A 21,941-nucleotide genomic window follows, 5' to 3' on the forward strand; every position below is an offset into this window, starting at 1 on the left:
ATGCAAATTGTTGTGTAGTGTTTTTATGTCTTGATGTTAAGTGACGTGTAGTTCCTTTCTTACATTATATCAATTTGCCCATTTACTTTAGATTTTTATCTGAAAAAGACAATATGCACCTCATCTCAGATTCTAATCTAGCGATATTAGTGCACAGCCTAGGAATGCTTACTGATTAGCATCTGACATCTAGTATCTAGCTTAGGGATACTAGCCAAGTACAGCTAGCTTCTAGCCCAGGAATATAGTGGACAAGCCTAGGCATATTAGGAGCTAGTATTAAAATGGTAGTTGCTTATCTAGCTTAGTGATACAAGCAATTCAGCATGGAATGGTTGTAGCTAGCCTAGATATGCTAGTTACAAGCATAGGATTTCTGGTATCTAGCCTTGATATACAAGTGACTATAATAGGAATGCTACTTGCTAATCTATTGATTCTAGTTTCCATAGACTGTATATACAGTCTATGCTAGTTTCTAGCTTAGGGAGACAATACCAGTATTTAGCCTAAGGATACTAGTGACTAGGCAATGCTAGTTTGTGGAATAGGACTGTTAGCAACTAGCCTTGAATTGCAAGTTTCAAGTCAAGTGATACAAGCATAATAATACTGTTTTCTAATCTGCTAGTTCCATGAAAACACATAACACAAGAGATTTAACTGAATTGATTTTGTAACTTTTTTTGTGGTGTTTTTAGCTTCTACTGCCAATTGTTACTTCTAGTAGAAATTATGGCCACAATTGAAATAACAGTCATGTTTTGCAGTCGTCTATAGTAGTGGCTAATCCGCATCACGTGTATCTGTATTACTAGATGAAGATTATTTTAATAAATACCAAACTACACTGTGAATTGATCAAAACTTTCATAAATCACTGAGCCCTTTTTCCAGATTTTGTAGTTTTTACAGACAGAGGCCATTTAAGAGTTAAGCTAAGCCTCTCCATGTCATTAGGTAAGTTTAGCTAAAACCTTCCATCAAGCCAAATGTTTGTTTCCATACAAAAACACAAAGCCATCTGAGGTGAATATGCGGTGATCCAATACCAGATCCTTTGCTCTTTTCATGGAGTGAACAAATAGCTCAGAGGAATTCTAACTTAGTTGCATTTGCACACAATGTAAATAGCTGCTGCAAACATTGTGTCAGATGTTGTTTTTACTGTATTACACTGGCTTTTTCCGTGTTACATTTTACCATTTTCCTGCATGCAACAACATGCCAAATTAATTTTAAATGAAGTGTTTTTAATTTGAAAATAATCACCTACCCAGTGTTCTCAATAGCAACATGCAGCAAAACGCAAAGCATCACTTCACATGCTGATTGACTTGTTATTCTGCCAACATTTACTTCCACATTTAGAACTCCCATTCCAACTTCTTCTTCTCTTTTTTTCATTGTGCAATCAAAACCATTTGTGTGGCTGATATGCTTCTTTTGATCCGGTGCCATGGAGAAAAGCTGTTTGCTCGGAGGTCTGGTCAGAAAGAAAAACAAGGCGTCTCTTTTTTTGCGTGTCATTTTACTTTAGGTCACATTAGGACAAGGTATTGGCCTCAAGTCAGTTCATTTTCCAACCACAACAGCTCCAACTCTGCAGAGTGGCTCACCACGAAATTCCTTTATGTTCTATTTCATTCAGTCTTATTTGAGTTACAAGATTTGATCTAACAAGAATTAGGCCATTAACAGTGCCACACAAGAGTACTAGCAGATTGTCAACATGGCTGTTTTCAGCCTTTCTGCATCTGCATATGATCTGATAGAACTTTCAGTCTTTCTAGCTTGTAAATGCAGTATTTCACTCCTAAAAACTAAAAAGGCAGACAAGCAGAATAGAAATATTCAAAGATCCCAAGATAAGGATAAAATATATATTACAATCAACAGAGACTGAATAACCTACCAGCAGGCCATGGAACAAAAACAAGCCATATCGTCAGTGTTTCCTTCCCCTATGCATGACGTTCAAAGATCAGCCACATTAAAGCCACAGACAAGTGAAATGAGTAATATTGATTATTTCGGTGCAACGGCACCTGCTACAGAGGTGTATGTATGAGGCAGCAAGTGAACAGTCGGTCCTTGAAGCTGAGAGTGGAAAGACTGACAAATTTTGGCTGCTAGATGTTTATCAGGGCATCTCCAGAACAGCATCTCTATAGGGTGTTCATTGTATATAGTGGTTACCAGAAGTGGTCCAAGGATGGACAACCAGTGAACTGGAGACAGGATTGTGGACACCCAAGGTTTATTGATGTTTGTATAGCGTAAAGGCTGCCCCTGTTTCACAGAAGAGCTACTGTAGCACAAGCCTTAATGCTGTTGCGATAGAAATACACCATCAGTCAGAAGTTTGGACACACCTTCTCATTCAATGGTTTTTATTTATTTGTATTTTCTACATTGTAGATTAATGCTGAAGATTATCACTTTTTTGTTTACATCATAATTCCATATATATTCTTTTACAGTTTTGATGTCTTCAGTATTAGTAATAAAAACCATTAGTGTATGTCAGAACAGACAGAACATCTCAGCTTGTTGTGTAGCTGCAGATCAGTCAGAGTGTCCATGCTGACTCCTTTCTACCACTCATAACTCCTACAAACTGAGAACTGGACCATGGGGAAATGGAAGAAGATGGCCTGCTCTGATGAATCAAAGTGGTTCATTTATCTGGTTTAGTTATCCCAACGGGGACAACATAATTCTCTGGATGATGCTCTGATGGGAAACCTCGAGTCCTGCATTCAATGTGGATGTTACTTTGATGCCTAAACATTTCAGCTGACCACATCTAACTCTTTATGGCAGCTTGTTTCCCCATTGGCCTCTTTCAGCAGCATAATGCTCCCTGCTACACTGCAAACATTGTTCAGGAGATGGTTTGAGGAACATGACCATGAGCTAAAGGTGTTGACTTGGCCTCCATATTCTCCAGATCTCAATCCAATCAAGCATCTGTGGGATGTTCTAGACAAACCTCACCCACCTCTCAGCTTGGAGGACTGAAGGATCTGCTGCTAACAGCTTGGTGCCTGATACCACAGAATAACTTGAGATCTGTGGAGTCCAGGCCTCTACCAATCAGAGCTGTTTTGGTGCCACAAGGAGGAGCTACACAGTATTAGTTTGGTGGTTTTAATGTTATGGCTCAAAGAAATGTGCAACTTTACCATTAAGATAGAAGTGGCTCATGACTAATCAATCACTGATCACAGCGTAAAGTCTAAAAATGGATCAGGATGATTTATTGTGAGCAGTTCTTTTGATTCTCTCTTTGTACTGCTGATACCTTTTTATTAGATCTGGGTTGCCAACTGTTGAATCCGTTTTCCTGATCAGCTATATTGACCTGAACCTGGGTATTAAAACCTGTTGTTGCTGTTCTTTAAACAGTTGAATCCAGGTCCTATGCAGGTGGTTTTAAATGTTGTGACTTATTGATGTAAACTCAAATAATTTGACTAAAACTGACATGCATTTTCATCAAAAGATTAAAACTAAATCATCACACGGTGTTGGAATTATAAAAGTAAAAAACATGCATACAGGACACTTTTTCAGATGCGCTTCCATTTTATGTTGATCCTAAAAGCAGCTCCCCACTTACGAAGGTTGCCTGGACAAAACCTTTTAGTGCCAAACTCCAGTTCATTATTAAATTTGAAAAACAGCTTCACTGGCAAGATGCAGGAAAAAAGTCATAAATGATCCCGTTCTGTTTGGTTCAGAGCACAATCCTAGAGTCAAACTTTCATGGCTTCATTCCCACAAAACCTCACCACTGCACCTGAAGCCCAGAATGCAGAAAATGTGTCCTTGGAAAGTCTGAATCCAAAACACGACCGCTGACCCCTGTGAAGTTGCCTCCATCCAGATTTTTGCATGAACAAAGCCCAGCAGCCATTCAAGCACACACACACACACACACACACACACACACACACACACACACACACACACACACACACACACACACACACACACACACACACACACACACACACACATAATCACATAATATTAAAGACTGTAAAGAATGACTCATTGCCCTAAATTTAACATATGGTTTCCTGCACCAGAAAAACACTCCCATGATTCACCAGGGTTTAACAGAACTCACTGTACATTTATAAAAGACACATGATCATGAGTCAAGCAGACTTAATTATTCCGCTTCCAATCTGCTGAGTACACAGCGCAGGCTGCTCGCTCCCACCATTAAAACATACATCTGTCACTGTGCACACAAGCAGGCAATATTCCCATCTTTACGGGGGGAAGTAGATGCATTTGTGCATTCGTGTGACAGTTACAATACTTGTGATTAACAATGTGCCCTGCTGCGAAGGCAAGGAAGACAAATATTGTCACCGGAGCAAGAAGCTAAAGCCATTACATGAATACATTTATCACAGTTTTACGGTTTTAGGAATAAAAAAATGCAGCATTTTATCAATTTCATTGAGTATTTCTGACGATACACGACGCTGTAACAGAACAGGTTGGTGTGTTTTCAAGTGCACAACAATGCATCATCATCAGCGAGGCGCTCCAAAGCTATTCAAAATGCATTAATAACAATCTTCTGATAGCTCCTCGCCTTCACGTTGTCTTATATAAGTATGACACATCGTCTATCCTGATGAGCTCATCTAGTGCAGGCAACTGTCTGGGCTGCTTTTTTTCTGTTTACAAAGCATGAATGCAGCATTATAGTGCCTGAGGAGCTCCAGTCCTCCCAGGAGTGACACTGTGCCTGTATCACCTCTGTATTTGTGTTTCTTATTTCGGCAGGTGTTAAGGATGTTCGAAAACACTGTGGGTAGGCAACTGTACCATCGGTGCCACGTTACATAAGTGAGGTCAACCATCAAAAAAAAAGGAAAACTGAGAGGTCAAATCTACAGCAAGAAGTGGAGAAAATGTTTCCTGAATGTTTCCTCGGGTATATTATTAGTGTCTTATGACTCTGTTCAGCTGTTGGGAGCTTGAAATATGGTCTACAGTGCCCTAATTTCAAAGCAAACACAGCCTAATTTCATTTAATGACCCCTCCCCAAAGAGTAAATGCACGTAGTTCTGATTAGGCCTCGAGTTCATATGACTAAGAGTTTCCTATTACACACAAACGTTTTGATGTCCTCAAGAAACTAAGAGTTATAATCTACTTTTCTAGCTTCTTTTTAGCTTCTAAACTTTTATGTAGTCCACTTCACAAAACGAGGCCAAAAGAGCAAAATTTTAAGCTTTTTTAGTCGAGTAGTCTCTTTTCCAACACAGATCATGACACAGTCACTAATCAGGCAAGCACAATCAGACACAACACAACTACAGCCAGAAAATCACAAGAAATGGCAATGCATCAGAGCTGGGTGGTAATGAATTACATGCATAATCAAATCAGATACAAAAAATAAGTAACATAATCAGCCTAGATTATGATCACAAAGAAAAAATCTCAAAATCTGCAGTGTGAGTCATTACACAAACACTGCTGATGCATGTTCATGACATGTTTTCAGACTGTAATCTTTCCTCTGATGCCTTCTGTGAACTTTTTTGGCTTCAGTGTAATTAATATGTATTTTTACGTAAAAGTCCCACGTTGTAGCTGTAACATATAGTAGTTCTAAAGTTATGAAGCCTTTTTTGTAATAGCTAGTAGAGATGCTAGTGATCAATCATAAATCAATTAAATGCCTTTATTATTTTAACTAATTAAAACTATATCAACTGATGAAGGACATGTATGTCAAAAAATGTGTTGTCGATTAGCTGGTAGTATCTGGTTGTTACACAAGGTGGACCCTCTTACTATTTAATACCGTAAGGCCCACAGGATGAGTCACTCGGACTACAGACAGTTCATGTTGGCAAGCAGAGAGCATTGTGGGATTTTAGCCAGCAGCAGGCATCATGACAAAGTCTTCTGTGACAGTTAATGACACCCAGCATGAGCTCATGTATTAAAGCTAAAGCTTATAGCATTCCTATAGCTGCGCAGCTAATGTAACAAAGCCAAATTGTCTGGTGAATGTTACGGGTCTGTGGCTAATCAAAGCTTGAACAAGATGTGGAAAAATGTATCTAACTGTTTGCATCTCTAACAACCAGTGCTATTAAGTTGTGAAAAGTGCATCTGACAAGTGCTTCACCTTGTTGTGGAAAAACAAAAGAAGGATGTTGAGAAGCAGTCACTCTAAAATAGACTTTAATTCCTGGTATTATCGTCTTTAACTGAAAAACTTTAGCAGCAAAAATTTCAAAGAAATCAGCATCCTGCATGTTTTAGAACTCACAGTACACCTGTTGTTGTGCCAACACAGTTTGTGTCAGCCTAATTTGATTTTGTTTGAACTGAAAAAAGTTTTGTTTGAAGTAATCTCGATGTAATTAGAGTAAATTATATATTTTTTGTAATCTTATGAACCCTGCAGAACAGTGGTGAGTCATTAAAGTAATGAATTAGAGGAGTCATTAAAACATCACATAATGATGCTTTATTGTTTCCAGTGGGTTCAGCTTTAGGGCAGTTTGCAGTTTGTTCCAAGATGCCTGAGACCAGTTGTGGTTTTATATGTGTTCCCACTGCAAGAATTGCCCCAGTAGAACCTCTTTAGGGCCATTTTTGAGGGAGAAAAAAGCATTCCAGGGTCGGTTATATTGAGTGACCCTAAAAAGTGCTGTGTTGGTTTTGACATTGTTTGGCTAAACTTGGAAAGGATTAGCATCAGTTTTCTGCCTTTTTGATGTCCTCATCCAGCAGCAGCCGTCTCCCTAACGTTGCCATCAACAACATAAAATTCTTCATGTAGGCTAACGTACCAAACCTCCATTGTTTAATTTTCTACACTGAACTGGAGGTTTGTCCAGTAGCTACTGCTTGTCGTTGTTTTGGTGCAACATTTGGTTAATGTTGTCGTCTAAGCTGATGAATCCTACACTGTGGTAGAAACAGAAAGTCTGAAAGGGCTGATTAGGGGAATGTTGGCAATATCGCTGGTGTTTGGTAGATGATGCAGAGCCTTCCTGTCACCAGTTTGTAATGTTCTTTTTCTTAAATTTCCTTTAAAAGTGCAATAATTTCTGAGCTTTCTTCACCAGGCTGCAGAGGTCAGATGAACATGACAGGTTCTCTGTGATACTAATTTCCACCTCACCTGCTTCACCTCAGTTCCTTTCATTAGCACAAGTCACATGCAGCCATTTGATTCATTCTTTCTGTGTGCACTAACGTCACAAGCTGCCATTTATATTTCAGCTAGAATGCTGGGAAAATCTTGTCCACCTGAGCCCTGTCACTATAGTAACTGAGCTATATGTGGAAATGAGTCATGAGGGAAAATAGGCTGGAGACAGAACACGTGCGATAGTTTGTCACCCACATTTCCAGACTTACATTTCAGACTGATGAATCTTGAAGCAAAGTCTGAGGGATGTAATTAAGTACATTTTCTCAAGGACTGTACTAAAGTACAAACTGGAGGTATTTCACTTGAGTATTTTCCATTTGATACAGCCTCATACTCCTACTTTGCTACATCTCAAAGGCATACAATGTACTTTTTGCTCCACTACATTTGTCTGACAGCTTTAGTTACTTGTCAGAATACAATTTTTCATAGCTTTCTCCCACCAGAGAAAAACAAATTTCCCCAAATGTGGTGTTTTGAATGTTTGTGATAAACTAAAGGATTAAATGGTTCTTTATGGGTTGAGAAGATTCGACTAGTCACTATTTATAAGCCCTTGGATTAGCTGGAAAATGCCACAAAGCTGAAAACAGGGTTGTTTTTCTGAGCTCGTGAAAAGCTGACTTTTTTTTTTGAGATATGTGATTCTCACAGGTCAGCAGCACTACAAACATGATGATCTTCTTGAATATGATGCTTTTTTTTTTGACAAATAAGCAACCCAACAGTATTGAAAGAATGTAAAATCAGCTCAACCATGATTTTCTTCAGCAATAAAATGCAGCATGTATATTAATGCAACAACAATATTGGTGCAAAAACATCAATTCTCCTTTCTCCACCCATCATTGCGACCTTTACAAACTGGTGGGTTAGCCCTCCCTTTACACCAGGGAAATCCAACACTGGCTTAAACTCATTTACAAGACCCTCAATACCTCTCCAACCTCCTACACCCCTCCCATAACAACTACCACCTGAGGTCCGGAGATTTCATAACACTCTCTATCTCCAAGGTTCACACTGTCTTTGGCCCGAATTCCTTTCGCTTTGCTGCAGCGATTGATTGGAATTCCCTCCAAAAATCTCTGAAACTGTCATCGCTTCCATCACCTTACATTTTTAAGCAGAAGCTGAAGAAGAAAAGAAAAAGAAGAAAATGGGAAAGTTTGCACCATAGCTGTATCAACAGGGAGCTTACTGCTGTTTTAAAAATAAACTGTTTTTAAATCATAATTAATAAGTTGAATATTAGTTTATATAGTTACAGCTGCAGTCACCGTTGTGTTTGTGTAGGTGGATAAAGTACAGGTAAAGTGTGTAGTAAGTAAGTTTATTTCAATGTTTAGGAAAGAGATGTCACTTAAAATTTGTATTCATTTAAAAATAGCAGCTTTTTGGTGTTCATGGCCTCAGATGTGGTACAGATGTACAGACATAATTACAGATGTTAATTAAAAAGTTCCAAGACTGTGTCTATAGAAAGCACACCACTTTCCTAATTTAAATTTGGTCACTAACTCATTCAGTGTTTTCCTTGTACAGTGTTACGCTGCTCTCAGCGCTCCTGCAACACAGTTTGTAATACTGAAAATAATTAGCATTGTATACTTTATCAGTATGCCAATAATATTTGGAGGATTTATTCAGATATGTATTTATTTATATGTATATCTTTATTCGTAGAATATTTATTTAATTTATATTTATTTCTCTAGTTATATAAACGGCAGGACAGAGAGGGCCAGTGACATAGTTGGTATTAAAAAAAAATTACCTTAAAAGTACCCAAACTGTCATGCTTTTTGCAGATGCGATTAAAAAAGTTGAGAGACTGCGCCCATTAAAAGCAAAAACTGTCCCACATTTAAATTTGGCCATCAGCCCCATCCCAGTAGTCTCCCTGTGCAGTGATACTCTGCTCCCTGTGCTCCTGCAACTCATGTAACACTCCCTGGAAACGCTATTGTGGAAACATATCAAGCACCATCTGTGATTAGCTGAATCTCCTAAACTGCGTTCAGCTTTGACTTCATTTTGGATAAGAGGAAGACAATGTGAAGACCGCTCATTTATAAAAGAGGAACACTGACATGGACCATTTTATGGCAAAATTAGAACTTTTTCTTTTGGTATCTGTAGTACATTTTGCTGGTAAGTGTTGGCAATTTTCCTTGCTATATAAATTTTTTTACAGTGTAGTTTTAAGACTTTAGCAAAGGATCTAAAAACATCCTCCACCTCTGACAGTGGAGTGATGAAAAACCTTTTGAGGGAGATTATATACAATAAAAAAACAACCCAACTTTATCTTTGGTTTGAGATGACAGTAGCTTCTGCTGTCGCTATGTGAACCAGCCTTCTCTTTACCTACAAGAGTGTGTATCAGAGTGAGTATTAGCTATCAGCATGCCCTTGTGGTGCCCTTGCAGTAATATCATGTAGTGGAATCTCGCTAATGAAAAAGCGATGATGTACAGCTCCGACTGGCTGTTTAGCTCCTCGCTCGCCGTCTAAATGAGCTGCGTCACAACTCAATGAAGCAAACCACAGAGGCCAGTAAAACACTTTCCACAAATGCATTTTCTGTCCTGTCATTGGTGCAGCGAGTTGATCAGGATGAAAAACAACTGCACAACTCTGACCTCTTGGCGTTACGAAGATTTAAAAGAGGCCGGTTTGCTCGGTGTGTGTGTCCTTGAGGAAGACAGGTTGGACAGATGTTCAAAAAATGAACTCTAGTCCATTCATTCTGAACAAGGATGAGTAAATTTGTAGATATGAGATATTTATGACCTCGCTCTGGCGTGACTTTTTTAGTGAGGTGATTTTGTGTCTACAAAAGATGGAGAAGGGGAAATGGCCTGGAACTAAACTGTTATTTACTCATGAGGAATTACTCTACATCTTGTTCGGTGGTGCATTTGCATTCCCTACATCTCTTTGTTGAGCGCTCTGTATTTCCAGGGAGATGCACAAGAATTCACACACACATATTATCACACTACATCTCCTTTCTTCACATCTATTTGTTTTTTTCTTGTCTATTTTAATGCTCTGAGTGCAAGTATACAGCCTACATCCTATTTCTCAGCATTATGTCAACATCATGTTTCCATGCATTTGATGCAACATCCCAAACAAGTAATTTTATCTAAAAGCTATCCCACTAATACTCTGTTACATCTTCAGCCACACAAATTCTTTTTTCTTTTGCTCCCAGTCTAATCTGAGTTATTTAATATTTAATTTGTGTAAATCCCAAGGCTCAGCCTGATATTTCAAGTACATTAAAGATATTAAAATGAATCCAGTATATATGCTTGACAGTCAAGCAGCTCAGCAATGCAGTAGGAGAAAAAAAAATAGCACTTGTGCTTCCGAGCTGTTCTTTAATCTTTCGTAGGTGGTCAGAACCCTTGTTCTAAAGCTCTGGTAGGACACTGTAGAAGGTATGGTGTGCTAGGGCTCCACAGCCTTCGAAAGACAGGAAAAAAAAATCCTGTATTCTCTACAAGCATGTCAGAAAATCTATTGTAGATTAGCTGTTGTACCTGCTTGTCCACCTAGTGGAGCCTCTCACTGTTTAAAACTAGTGACCAGAGGAGTAGTTCTTCCTGGAAAGTAGATTGCATTGTGGGGGTTTTGCCAGCAATGGGTACCATGACAACGACTTATGTGACACTTAATGATGTCCGATTGTTGCTCATGTGTAAAAGACAAACTGGGATTAACTAGGGCAATGTTCTTACATTTTATTTGAAATTCAGACATTTGTTTAAATGTGGAGAAAAAGTATTATAGGAAAATATAAACTATATTACATGATGTTTTTGAACTCAGTGCAGTCCAGCAAGCCCAGTTTAACTCACAACTCGCCACATATTGCAGTTTTGTCAGGACTCCTTGCCACCACATTTAAACACTACGATACCCTTAAGTGTTATTTTTCAACAGACAGGGTATACAGGGGGATTAACTTATAAAATTCCCTGAAAATCAGAATTAGAAACTATGGGTTTGTAGCCAAATGTTCTCTGCTGAACTATGATCCTTTCCTAAACCCAACAAAATACTTTTGGTGCCTAAACCTAACAAAACTTAAACAACAAACAACAAAATATAGTGAAACTAATTAGAATAATGATGCTTCAGCACAGGACATAAACCTCATACAAAAGGTTTCTTTAGTATATTGATTAAAAACAACAACAACTGATAACTACTTTCAATACTGAAAATTAGAGGGAAAAAAATCCTCAGGGCCCCAGAGTGACATCTTGAAATGTTATGTTTTGTTTAACCAAAAGTCCAAAGTCAGCCACCACACCGGGACACAAAATGACCATAAAGACACAAAACATCTACCAGGAAATAAAAAAAAACACCAAGGATATGCAAAACACCCAGAAATAGACACAGAATTACTACAAAGAGAAGCAAAATGACCACAAAATGAGACAGAAACTGCGTCAAATAGGTGCAAAAAGACCATGGAGACACAAAAAAAGTCTACAAACAGACACAAGTTACTACAAAGAGAAACAAAACCACCACAACAAAACACATGAAGATACAAAACACCTGCAAACAAACATAACATCGCCATAAAGAGACACAAACCAAAAAGCTACTATAATATATGACAAAGCAAAGCAACAGATGTTCTTCTTAATAATTATTTGATTGTAAAACTTTTTTTTCCTGCCAGCTCACCAATCAGCTCATTTCCAGCTTAGGCTCTAAAGATTGTATTTATTGAAAGAGAAGCCTAAATATGTACCAGCACTGCAGTGAAGTGACAAAACCTAATAGAAAGAATTTGCATATATTTGTGTGGTTTATGTAAGAGGTCAGATGAAGATGGTTCTGAATGGGAAGTCGTGGACACACAGCTGAGTCAGCAGCAGCGCTGTGAGGAGAACATTCATTCAGCTGACAACAAACCAACATACGTCTGAACTTTGAGAAGTGAGCTGTGGAGGGATGAAGGTTATTGGCTTCCTGTATGATTGTGTGTCGCCCTTTGACCTGCAAATATCCCTGTTCTGCATCCGGCCAATCACGGCACTGCATCCAAACCCTAATAAACCAGGATACGGAGCAGATAAACAAACACTCCTCCATCCTTTCATCCCAGAGTGACGTCATCCTGGTCCTCGTCCCAATCAGCCGCCATCTCCCACTGATAACGCACTCTGGAAACCATCACCATGGGAACTGTTGCACATGTTATGGGTGGTTGTCAAGGCAACCGGGCTGAATAATGGTCTCTCATGCGCCGCCTTGCCTACCCTCGCCTGATTCACTTGTTCTTGTGTTGAAGCGGTGTGAAAATAGCCGCCGAGAGAGACGGAGGGAGAAGATGTGAAAGGCCAAACTGTGTACTTGTGCTGATTATTTAAACTCACCTCTGTGGTCCACATGTTGCTGTTTTGCACTTCACGTGATTGTGTTCCTCATGAGGGTCCTGGAAGGAGCTTTAGAGGAATAATAAGTTTGGCTGCACAAAGCACACTTTGTTGTTTGATGAAACTGATGGATTTTGTTACTTTTGCTTGAGCTTTGGGCTTACAAACACCTGTCTTACTTCATTATTTTTCCTCGTCTGTGTGTAAACCATGAAACAAAGTAATCCTAATTAACATCGGTGCCGGAAAAAACGTGTGCAAGCTGTGACAAGAATTCATTTCTCAGCATCTTTTTTCAGCAGAGTCAAGTTAAAACTAACTAACCTGCACAACTCTTTTAGAAAACTCAGGAATATTGTCGTCTCGCAAATGGAGGGTATGAGCATCATCTTCCGTGCTGACATTCAAAATCTGGAAAGAGTTTCACCGCAAGGTCAGTTTTGTAGCTGACATCCAAAGAGAAATTTAAATAATCTCCTTAAAGTACATCCTTAAAATTGAATGTGTTTGTCAGTTGCTGTTTCCAAAGTGAAGTGTGCAGCTCAACTGTTAAAGCGGAGGTAGGCAGTCATTTTTTAGTGTCAACAAATTCATAAAAACCTGTCAACATACTGCTTGAGATGAAACTAGACCTCTACACTTTCTCCTGGCTCTGCTTTCGAAGATAGAAGACCTTGTCACAGTTCTTTTTGTAGATGTGGTGTTGTCTATTGGCTACACTAGAAATACAGATTTTTAGAGTAGCAGCAGTGGTCAAAAGCCTGAATCAGTGGTGAAAAACCCTGCAGAAAAAAGCTGTGATTCTTGACCTGGCAACAACTGCAAAGCCAGGTTTTTAAAAAAAGAAATATGGACTCATTTCACCAGAAACTCAACAGATCAGTCACAACTTCTGAGGGCCCCAAAGTGATGTCTTCAAATGTTTTGTTTGACAAATAGTCTACTATAATTTTAATATTATTCATCCATCCATTCCTCCATTTCTTGGCAACAGGCTAAACCTTCCAGACTGCCTCCTAGCTGGAAATGTTTTCCAGTTCCTCCTGGGAGATCCTGAAGTGTTCCCAGACATACTTATTTATTATTTGGTCTCATGCATGAGCCCATGTCATTATTTTAACATGTCAACATAGCGAAGAACTTCAACTCTGACTTATCAAATTTACCACACATTAAATTCTATTGATGTTAAAGGCCTCAAAAGTTGATGAAATGTCGACCAAAGGCTGCATGTTTAGTAGAAAATATGGACACACTCATATATATATATATATATATATATATATATATATATATATATATATACACACTGACAGGACCTTTCTGGGCCCCCCATATCACTCTTGTTTGAAAACCGTGCACTTTTATTCATTTTCAAGGGACAAATTTGGCCTCTGCTGAAGGAATTTAATCATTTGGGTCCGCTGGAAATAATTTACTGTGTCCTCACATTTCAGGTCTGTATGTATTTCTGGAGCTACTGAAACTTTAAAAAGGTTTCTCGGCTAAGATGTGAGGCTGACATTACAAAAATTTGCTGGTCTGAGAACATATAAAATTTTCAAAATTTAGCCAAAATATTTTACAGAGCTTAATTTTGGGTCCCAAATAATAAATAAGTGAACAGTGAACAAAATGTGAGCAGATTAAACCTTCCAGAAGTCCCTCTACCTGGCAGTGTTTTGCACTTCTTCCTGGAGGCTCTTGAGGGGTTCCCAGGCCACATGAGATATGTAATTCCACCAGAAAATTCTACCACAGGGTCTCTACAGAGTTGCCAGGAAAATCTCCAGATGAAGGTATCCAGGATTTATACTAGTCAGAAGTTGAACCTCATAGCTGGCGGATTTCACCATGAAGAAGAAAAGATTCTCTAAATGTCCCAGCTCCTCACACAGTCCCAATAAGCTGCTAAGTCCTGACATTCTATGGCAGAAACTCAGTTCCACAGTTTAAATCTCACATTTTTGGTCTCTACCCAGAGCTTCTGACCAAAGATGATCGTTGGAACGTAGACCATCTGGTAAATTAAGAGTTTTGTCTTCCAGTTGAGCTCACATTTCACCATGACAGTCCAGTACAAAGCCTGCATTACTGCTGATACTGCAACAATCTATCTGCCTATCTCATGCTCCATGTTCCAATCAATCACGACCGAGATACAGAGATCGATGTCAGATAGATAGAATTAGATCTCAGCATACATATACTAGGGCAGCCATTCACCACAAACCCAGAGGGAACAATTCATATTATCAGACTCTAAGTGCTTCAAGAAGGTTTTCACATATGAGGGATCTCACTTGGTGTTTTGGTGCATGGCAGTGAATCACTAACGTGTCAAAAAAGATCAAATAAACAGCAAGTGTTACACGTCAAACCCACAATGAGTTGATTAGAAATATTTACTGTGTGCATAAATGTGCCAACATTCACCTTAGAATGTGCAGGATTGCACAGTATGTAATGTAGACAACTCGAAATGTGCATAATAATAATAATAATAATAATAATAATAATAATAATAATAATAATAATAATAATAATAATAATAATAATAATAATAATCCCGTCTGAACAGCTGTGCATTAATGTAATGCACTGAGTCAGTGACGGTGGTAGAAGCAGAGGGGCTGTGTCACCTGGACAAGGTGAACATTTCGCACATTTTCTCTATTTTTGTTTGAAAAAAGACTGAATTTCTTAATTACCAGTTGACTGATCTGCTAACTTCTATAAAGTTGGAATCTAATCAAACATTAAGGCGAAAAACCTCAAATATGAAAACTTCATATAGACACCCTATTTTTGTAAGTATGTTTCAGTACATATCCTGCTGTATTTATTGATTGTCATTTAACTTTTGAACTTATTTTTGCTCTAATGATTAACTTTGGTTGCTGTACAGCATCAGGCAAAGTGACTGCCAGTGAAAATGAGCCTTTTGGCAAATTTGCGTGAATTTGATTTTAAATGTGAATGTTGATTGATATGCATTATCGTCTCTCAAACAAATAAACTGAACGTAAAATAACTATAGCTCAATTTCAGTATTAGAATATATCATAATGATTTAACAATGTTGATAATATAACACTGGCTGGGACCTTTTAACAAAATTAGAATCTTTAAATAGTTTATTTTGTGCAACACTTCTACAGCTTTATGTGTATCATGCGGTTTTTATGTTACTGAGACAAGTTAAGTGCAGATCCACAAACTTTCCATCCTGTTGTAAATTCTGCTTTTATGAGCATTTGTTTGTATTTTGATAAGAGCTCAGTCTCCACATCTCCTCGCTGCACCGACCGTTAGAGCCGCCTGGTCCCGGACAGCAGCAGCAGCACCAGCAGCACCAGCAGCAGCAGCAGCAGGCCGCCTCCTGCAGCCTGAGCCGGGAGCTGTTCTTCAGCACCACCGCCCCGCTGATCCCGGACCTGCAGCAGCAACACCAGCGCCACCACAAAGTGCACCCAAACTCTGCGCTCACTTCTGCTCAACTTCCACTTCAAGACGCGTAAACCTAGGATCGCTTGGGGCCAAATTACGCATGTTACGCACGGTGCGTCTGGTGTTTGGTTACTGACCTTTGTGGGAGTTTCGGAACCTTCGGAAGCCCTGCTGTTGCCCCTTCTGCAGCGTCGAGATGCCCGACACATTGTTGCCCATGACGGGACGCTGACAGCAGCTCGCCGCCGCTGGGATTCGCCGATGACTGACGGCAGCTCGCCTCAGATGGATGAACTCTTTTAACGCGTTCTTCTCTCCAGATTGCGTCCTGCTGCCGCTCAGGTGTTTGGAGACGCGCTCACTGGTCCTCACTGGAGCTTTTGGCTTTTCATCAGCGAAATTTGACGGATGAATAATCCTCTGCAGCGGGATGCACAACAGTCGACATCACTTCATCACTCAGTTTGATTCTAAACTAAGAAAAAAAAAGTCAATCACAAAATAAAGTTTTGCGTTTGCATTTTCCTAAAAATATCTTCTTTGCTGCGATTTTCTTTCAAAGTCCGGGTTTATAATGTGAAATTCCTGCCGTAATATTGGTAATAAACAGAAATCAGAATACAAAAGAAGGGCTCTCCAGGTGTTTTGGGGCCTAGCTACCGTCCAGCAGCTGCAGGCGTGAGCTGATCCTGGATCACCTGCAGCCCACCGAGCGAGCTTCATGTTCAAACAAGTGCAAAACACACATGTAAAAAACGAGCGCTTCATCACGGCGCATGAACTGTGTGAAGCTGCCATCTAGTGTAAATCAACAACAATCCACAAAACAAACAGAAGTCAAAGACGGTTGGATTTAAAGTCACACTTTCAATCTCAGATTGAAAGTGTGACTTCAATCTCAGAAGCCGGTGGCGTTGGAAAAAATACTCACATTTGTAGGTAAAAGTAGCAAAACCACTGTGTAGAAGTATTCTACTACACATCAAGGCCATGCATTACATCGTAGGTCCAAAAAAATAAAGTGTTAGCATCAAAATATGCTTAAAGTACCAAAAGTACAAGTATTCCTTCTGGAGAATAAAATGCATTCTTACTTTCTAATTATGACTGCATGAATGTGTTCATGTTGCTTTATAACTGCTGCTTTAAAATTCCCTTTCTGGAATCAATAAAGTTTTATTCTAATATCAAATTTTATTTATTTGTTGTATTTTGTAATATTAAACTAGATCTACAAGGTTAGCAAATAAATGTAATGGAGGAGAAATATAATAGTAGCAGAAAAGATAGATACTGAAGGAAAGTAGCTCAAAACTGTCCTTAAATACAGTATTTGAGTAAATGTACTTAGTTACTTTCCACCATGTAACTTTATACGTACATGTTTTAAAACTCACAACTGATCAAACTCATTAATTATTGTTACTATTGTTATAAACATTCAAAGGCGTGTAAATTCCATATTTTCTAGTTTTTCTCGGTTTATGGATTTTTATATAAAGATTTCCTCATGAAAATATTTGATACACAAACCTGAAAGAATCAGAATTAAATCATTATTCAGAAAAACTGAATGAGCATATTTAAAAAAAAATTTTTTTCATTTTTAAAAGTCAATAAATATAAATTATGTGAAGATTGTGGCATAACTGCATGTACAGATTAAAATGTAGCTACATATATGAAGTACAACTAAGTTAACACCAGTTTTCTTACATCCTAATTGGTCCTAATCTTATCAGTTTATAATTCAGAGCTTCAAAACTGTATTTTATCTTCCAGTGCAAAAAGATTATTAAAAGACGTCTCAGAGGAATCATGTTTTTGTCTGAACGTGCCAGAAACCCTGAAGCTTCCATTTAAATCGGTGTAATTAACATTTTTACTGAAACACAATCGGCATGAAGCTTTAAGGCTGCTGCTGCTTCCTCAGCGGGTCCTGAGTCAGTTCCTTTGTAAAGACTTGGTTCAGAAAGTAAAATAGGTTCACCTGCAGTCATGGAGTTATTAATTTCTATCTCTTCTCTCTGTGTTGAGTTTAATCTGCTTCTTATTGCTTTTGAATGTCATTCTGATGCTTTTCTTGGCTGTTAAAACACAGCAGTGTAGAGATGAAGCCTCTTCACTGCAGGCTGCTTCCACTGAGTTTCCGACTCATCTGTAGTGGAGTAACACATATACATTCAATGAATTATTAAACTTATGCAGAATCTGGGGTATTTTCAAATTATTATTTACACAAACACAGATAAGACTATAGAATGCAGTGTATTTTTTTAAAATATAAACTGATTCTGACAAACTTTTTTGTGGCGATGAACCTCAAGTGGAGGCTGAAGTTCGAGTGAAAGAACCTTAAAGTTCAACCAGCTGCTGCTATTCTGGCTCCCGCTGACTCTCATTTAAAAAGCAATAATTTCTCTGTAGATCAGTCAGGGTTTTTTCCCCTTTCTTTGGTGAACCATCTGGAAGACCATGCACTCTCGATTTAGACAGTCCTGCTGCAAACAGAAGTCATGGTTACCTGACTGCAACCCCATACAATCAAAAGTTAATGGAAAAAAAATGTTATGTTCAGGTAATTGAGAGATACTTCTGACTGGTGAATAATCTCTCAAAACAAAGCAAGTAAAAGCTTGTGAATAAAATGCAATTCTCTTGTATGAAATGGAAAACATACTGTTCAAGACGTTAGTGTAGCTTTAGTGAAAGACCCTCTCTAGTGGAAAACTTTGTATTTTTCTTTTCACCTTATTGGCATGTCCGCATAGTGTTTTCTTTACATGCTTGAAGATCAATAAAAATCAGTCATGGAACGTGTGTCCCACAACATGCACACAACCCTGTTAGCATAATCCTTTGAGCTGATAGAAGAAAAGGAAACAGAATTAATATCATCAAAGAGTTTTCCTAAAGAATGGGTAGAGCAAAGCTATGTTCTGTCTTCTATTTTTCATATTTTCATAACAATGTCAGCCTTGATTGAATGTCTCACTCTACCTCATGCAACCCTGTTATGCATATTATCTGGATAAGACAAATTCTTTTTGTCTTTTTCTTTACTTTTTTACATCAGTCAGTTTGTCCACTTGCTTGCACAGTGATGTGTAAGCTGAGCCAATCAAGCATTTGATAGTTTATCTATTATTGATGAATATGTAGCAGAAAATTGTAAAAGAGAAGGTTTATTTTTCAAAAATTTTGAATCTCACATGTCCTCCATTTCTGGAATGACCCACTCGGTGCGTTACTACTCTGTCCATGTTGTAAATTCTGATTTGACTCTAAGATACTCTATATAATGCGCTTCGCTGCTGCATTTGTGTCTCTCATTAGATGCTGAACTACAGTATCATGTCTTAGCACTTTGTGCAATGACAAACGTTAAAAATAGCCTGATCACCATAATATAGCCTGCTGAAACCTGCCTTCCACCTGGCTCTACTGCAAGCTAATCAGTGAAATCTCACCTTGATGCATCCGTATTTAAACACAGTTGACAGCTGATATCTGTGGAGAGACTGAAAAGCTCTCCTCAGGTGTAAAATTGCACTTGCAAAATATTTTTGGACTCACAAGTTACAGGTTTTTAGTTGTTTAAATGAACCAGGCATATCGTCTCCTTTATTCCACAGTTTTATGCGCATGTTGTCAGAAATGTTGTGTACTTGGCAGGACAGAGATAATGAGAATAATGTTAAGGTACACAGAGGGAGGAAAAACTGTGAAGTGAATAATATCAAATCACTGTGAGTAAATAAAAATAAAGATAAAATCACATCACACAGTTTTTAAAAGCATTTACAAACAGAAAAAAATTCAGAGGAGAGATAAGGAGGTCTGGTTATTTCCAGATTTTTGAAATTTCTGAATCTTGACATCAATTAACCCTCCTGCTGTCTTCATTTATGGGCACCAAAAATAAAAATAAATCAAAAATTCTGCAAAAAATTCCCCAAATTTCTGAAAATTTGCAAAACCTTCAGGAAGAAAATTCTAGTAAATATTTTCAAAAAAATATTAAAAATCTTCCAAAAAATCCTAAAAATATCTAAAATGATTACATATATATCAGTAAAACTTTTAATATTTTCCTTTAAGAACATTCACAAAAAATCGACCAAAATCCAGCAAATTTCGCTGGATTTTGGTTGATTTTTTTGTGAATGTTCTTAAGAATTTTTTTAACATTTCTTTTTTCCACAAAAAAAATGTTCAAAAATTTCCCAAAAAATATCGAAAATGTGGAATCAGAAATTTCACTGTGAAAATATTTTTTTTTCAAATTTTTGAACTTTAAAACGGGTCAATCTGACCCACAGGACGACATGAGGGTTAAAGTGAGAATTTCTCTTTTATTCTGAAGGTCACTATCTCCAGTGAGGGTCAGTCAGGAACAAGGTGACTGGAGAATGCAGGAAGTTGTCTGAGATTTGACGAGTTAGTCGTAGAAAGTGATTGAAAGCCTTATACAATTTCAGAATGTAGGCATCGGGACTGCATGTTCTGAATCAGGCGTGCAGAGAACCACATTTTCTGTTCTGCAAAACCTCTTACCTTGCTTTTATTGTCTTTTTTTAAGTAAGCAGATAAAGGAAAGCGCCACTGGGCTTTCTGCTAAACAAATCAATAAGGGAAATGCTACTTTGGACATGAGTAACTGCTGAACACCGGCACAGATAAACCGTGATCTGCTTTGATGAGGAAGAGCTTGCCAGCAGGGTTCGGTCCTGCTGGACATTGCCAGCATATATAACAGCTTTTTTATCCTTTTGCTCTTTGGTGTTTCCAAATTCAGCTCGAGCCGGACCTGCAGGTGTGTTGGATCTCTGGAGAAACGAAGGAGAAGGAAGCCTGGATGGTGATAAGAAGAGGCCCGATAGGAGGAAGAAACCATAGAAACCAGCAAAGAAGGTGAACAAGTAAGACCCAGAGGTCAAACACACTGATAGACACTGTGGACACACTGACGGGGTTAAACAGGAGGGAGGCAACTTTCAGGCTCTGCCTTAAAAGGACATTTCTGTTTTTATCAAAGCATAGTTGAGTCCATTTGATTTGTAAAACCTAAACTCACAAATTTTATCTCAGCTCTCTCAACCCCAAAACCTGCTTGAAAGGCATGTTAGCTTTTTAAAAAATACCCAAAATGACTCAATTTATCAGCCAGAAACTGTAAAAACACAATGAATTATTAGATTTTTCTACTCATCTGTGATGTGTTGTTCAAGTAGGAAAAGAAGCTATGCAGGAAATGTGCAGTTTCACAGCAGCAAAGGAAGGTGATGCAAATGTGTGTAGGGAACATAAGAAGAAAATTAAAATGGAAAAAATCATATGAATTTGTAATGTTGATATTGTTCAGATTCCTTCACATGTGGAAACTCAGGTATCGCACAGATTCCTATGAATGTGTAAGGAATTAACTAAATCTGAGCCTAAAATCATAGTATTTCATCCAAATTACTTTATTATGTGTTTTAGTTAAAAGTTAGCCAAAAATAGTGATTGGTCAAATCAGATTCTGTAAAAAAGAAAAAAAACATTTTGCACTCCTCGTTGCAACTGTAAAGCTGTTAGTGATTTAGCTAATAATCATGTGACAAAAATTCTGGAACTTATTGGCTGAACTGCAGGCAGTGTTTACACAAAGGCGAGAGGAGACAGGTATGTAAAAAAGTATAAAAGTGTAAGCAGTAAAGTATCTATAGCATGTGAAGTGACATTTTTCCCAGTTTTTGTGGACTCTTGGAAAAATGGAACACGTGATGATTCTATTTTTTTTTCTTTATTTGGAAAATGATCAAAGAAATAGAATTTTTGCTTTTTCTTTTCTTTTGTTATGGCATATAAATCCGTTACACTGCAC

At 38.1% G+C, this 21,941-nt stretch overlaps 1 protein-coding gene across 1 annotated transcript in view; it reads right to left on the reverse strand.

Annotated features, from left to right (window-relative positions):
- neurl1aa (neuralized E3 ubiquitin protein ligase 1Aa) overlaps positions 1–16,743 on the reverse strand; it is a 95,824-nt gene extending 79,081 nt beyond the window's left edge. Inside the window, exon 1 of the mRNA XM_055010196.1 lies at positions 16,210–16,743. Coding sequence (XP_054866171.1) covers positions 16,210–16,291 — 82 coding nt within the window. The 5' untranslated portion in view covers positions 16,292–16,743. The remainder of the gene's footprint in view (positions 1–16,209) is intronic.
- Positions 16,744–21,941: the final 5,198 nt, after the last annotated feature.

This window comes from Amphiprion ocellaris, chromosome 4, assembly GCF_022539595.1.
Source record: "Amphiprion ocellaris isolate individual 3 ecotype Okinawa chromosome 4, ASM2253959v1, whole genome shotgun sequence".
Lineage (NCBI taxonomy): Eukaryota > Metazoa > Chordata > Actinopteri > Pomacentridae > Amphiprion > Amphiprion ocellaris.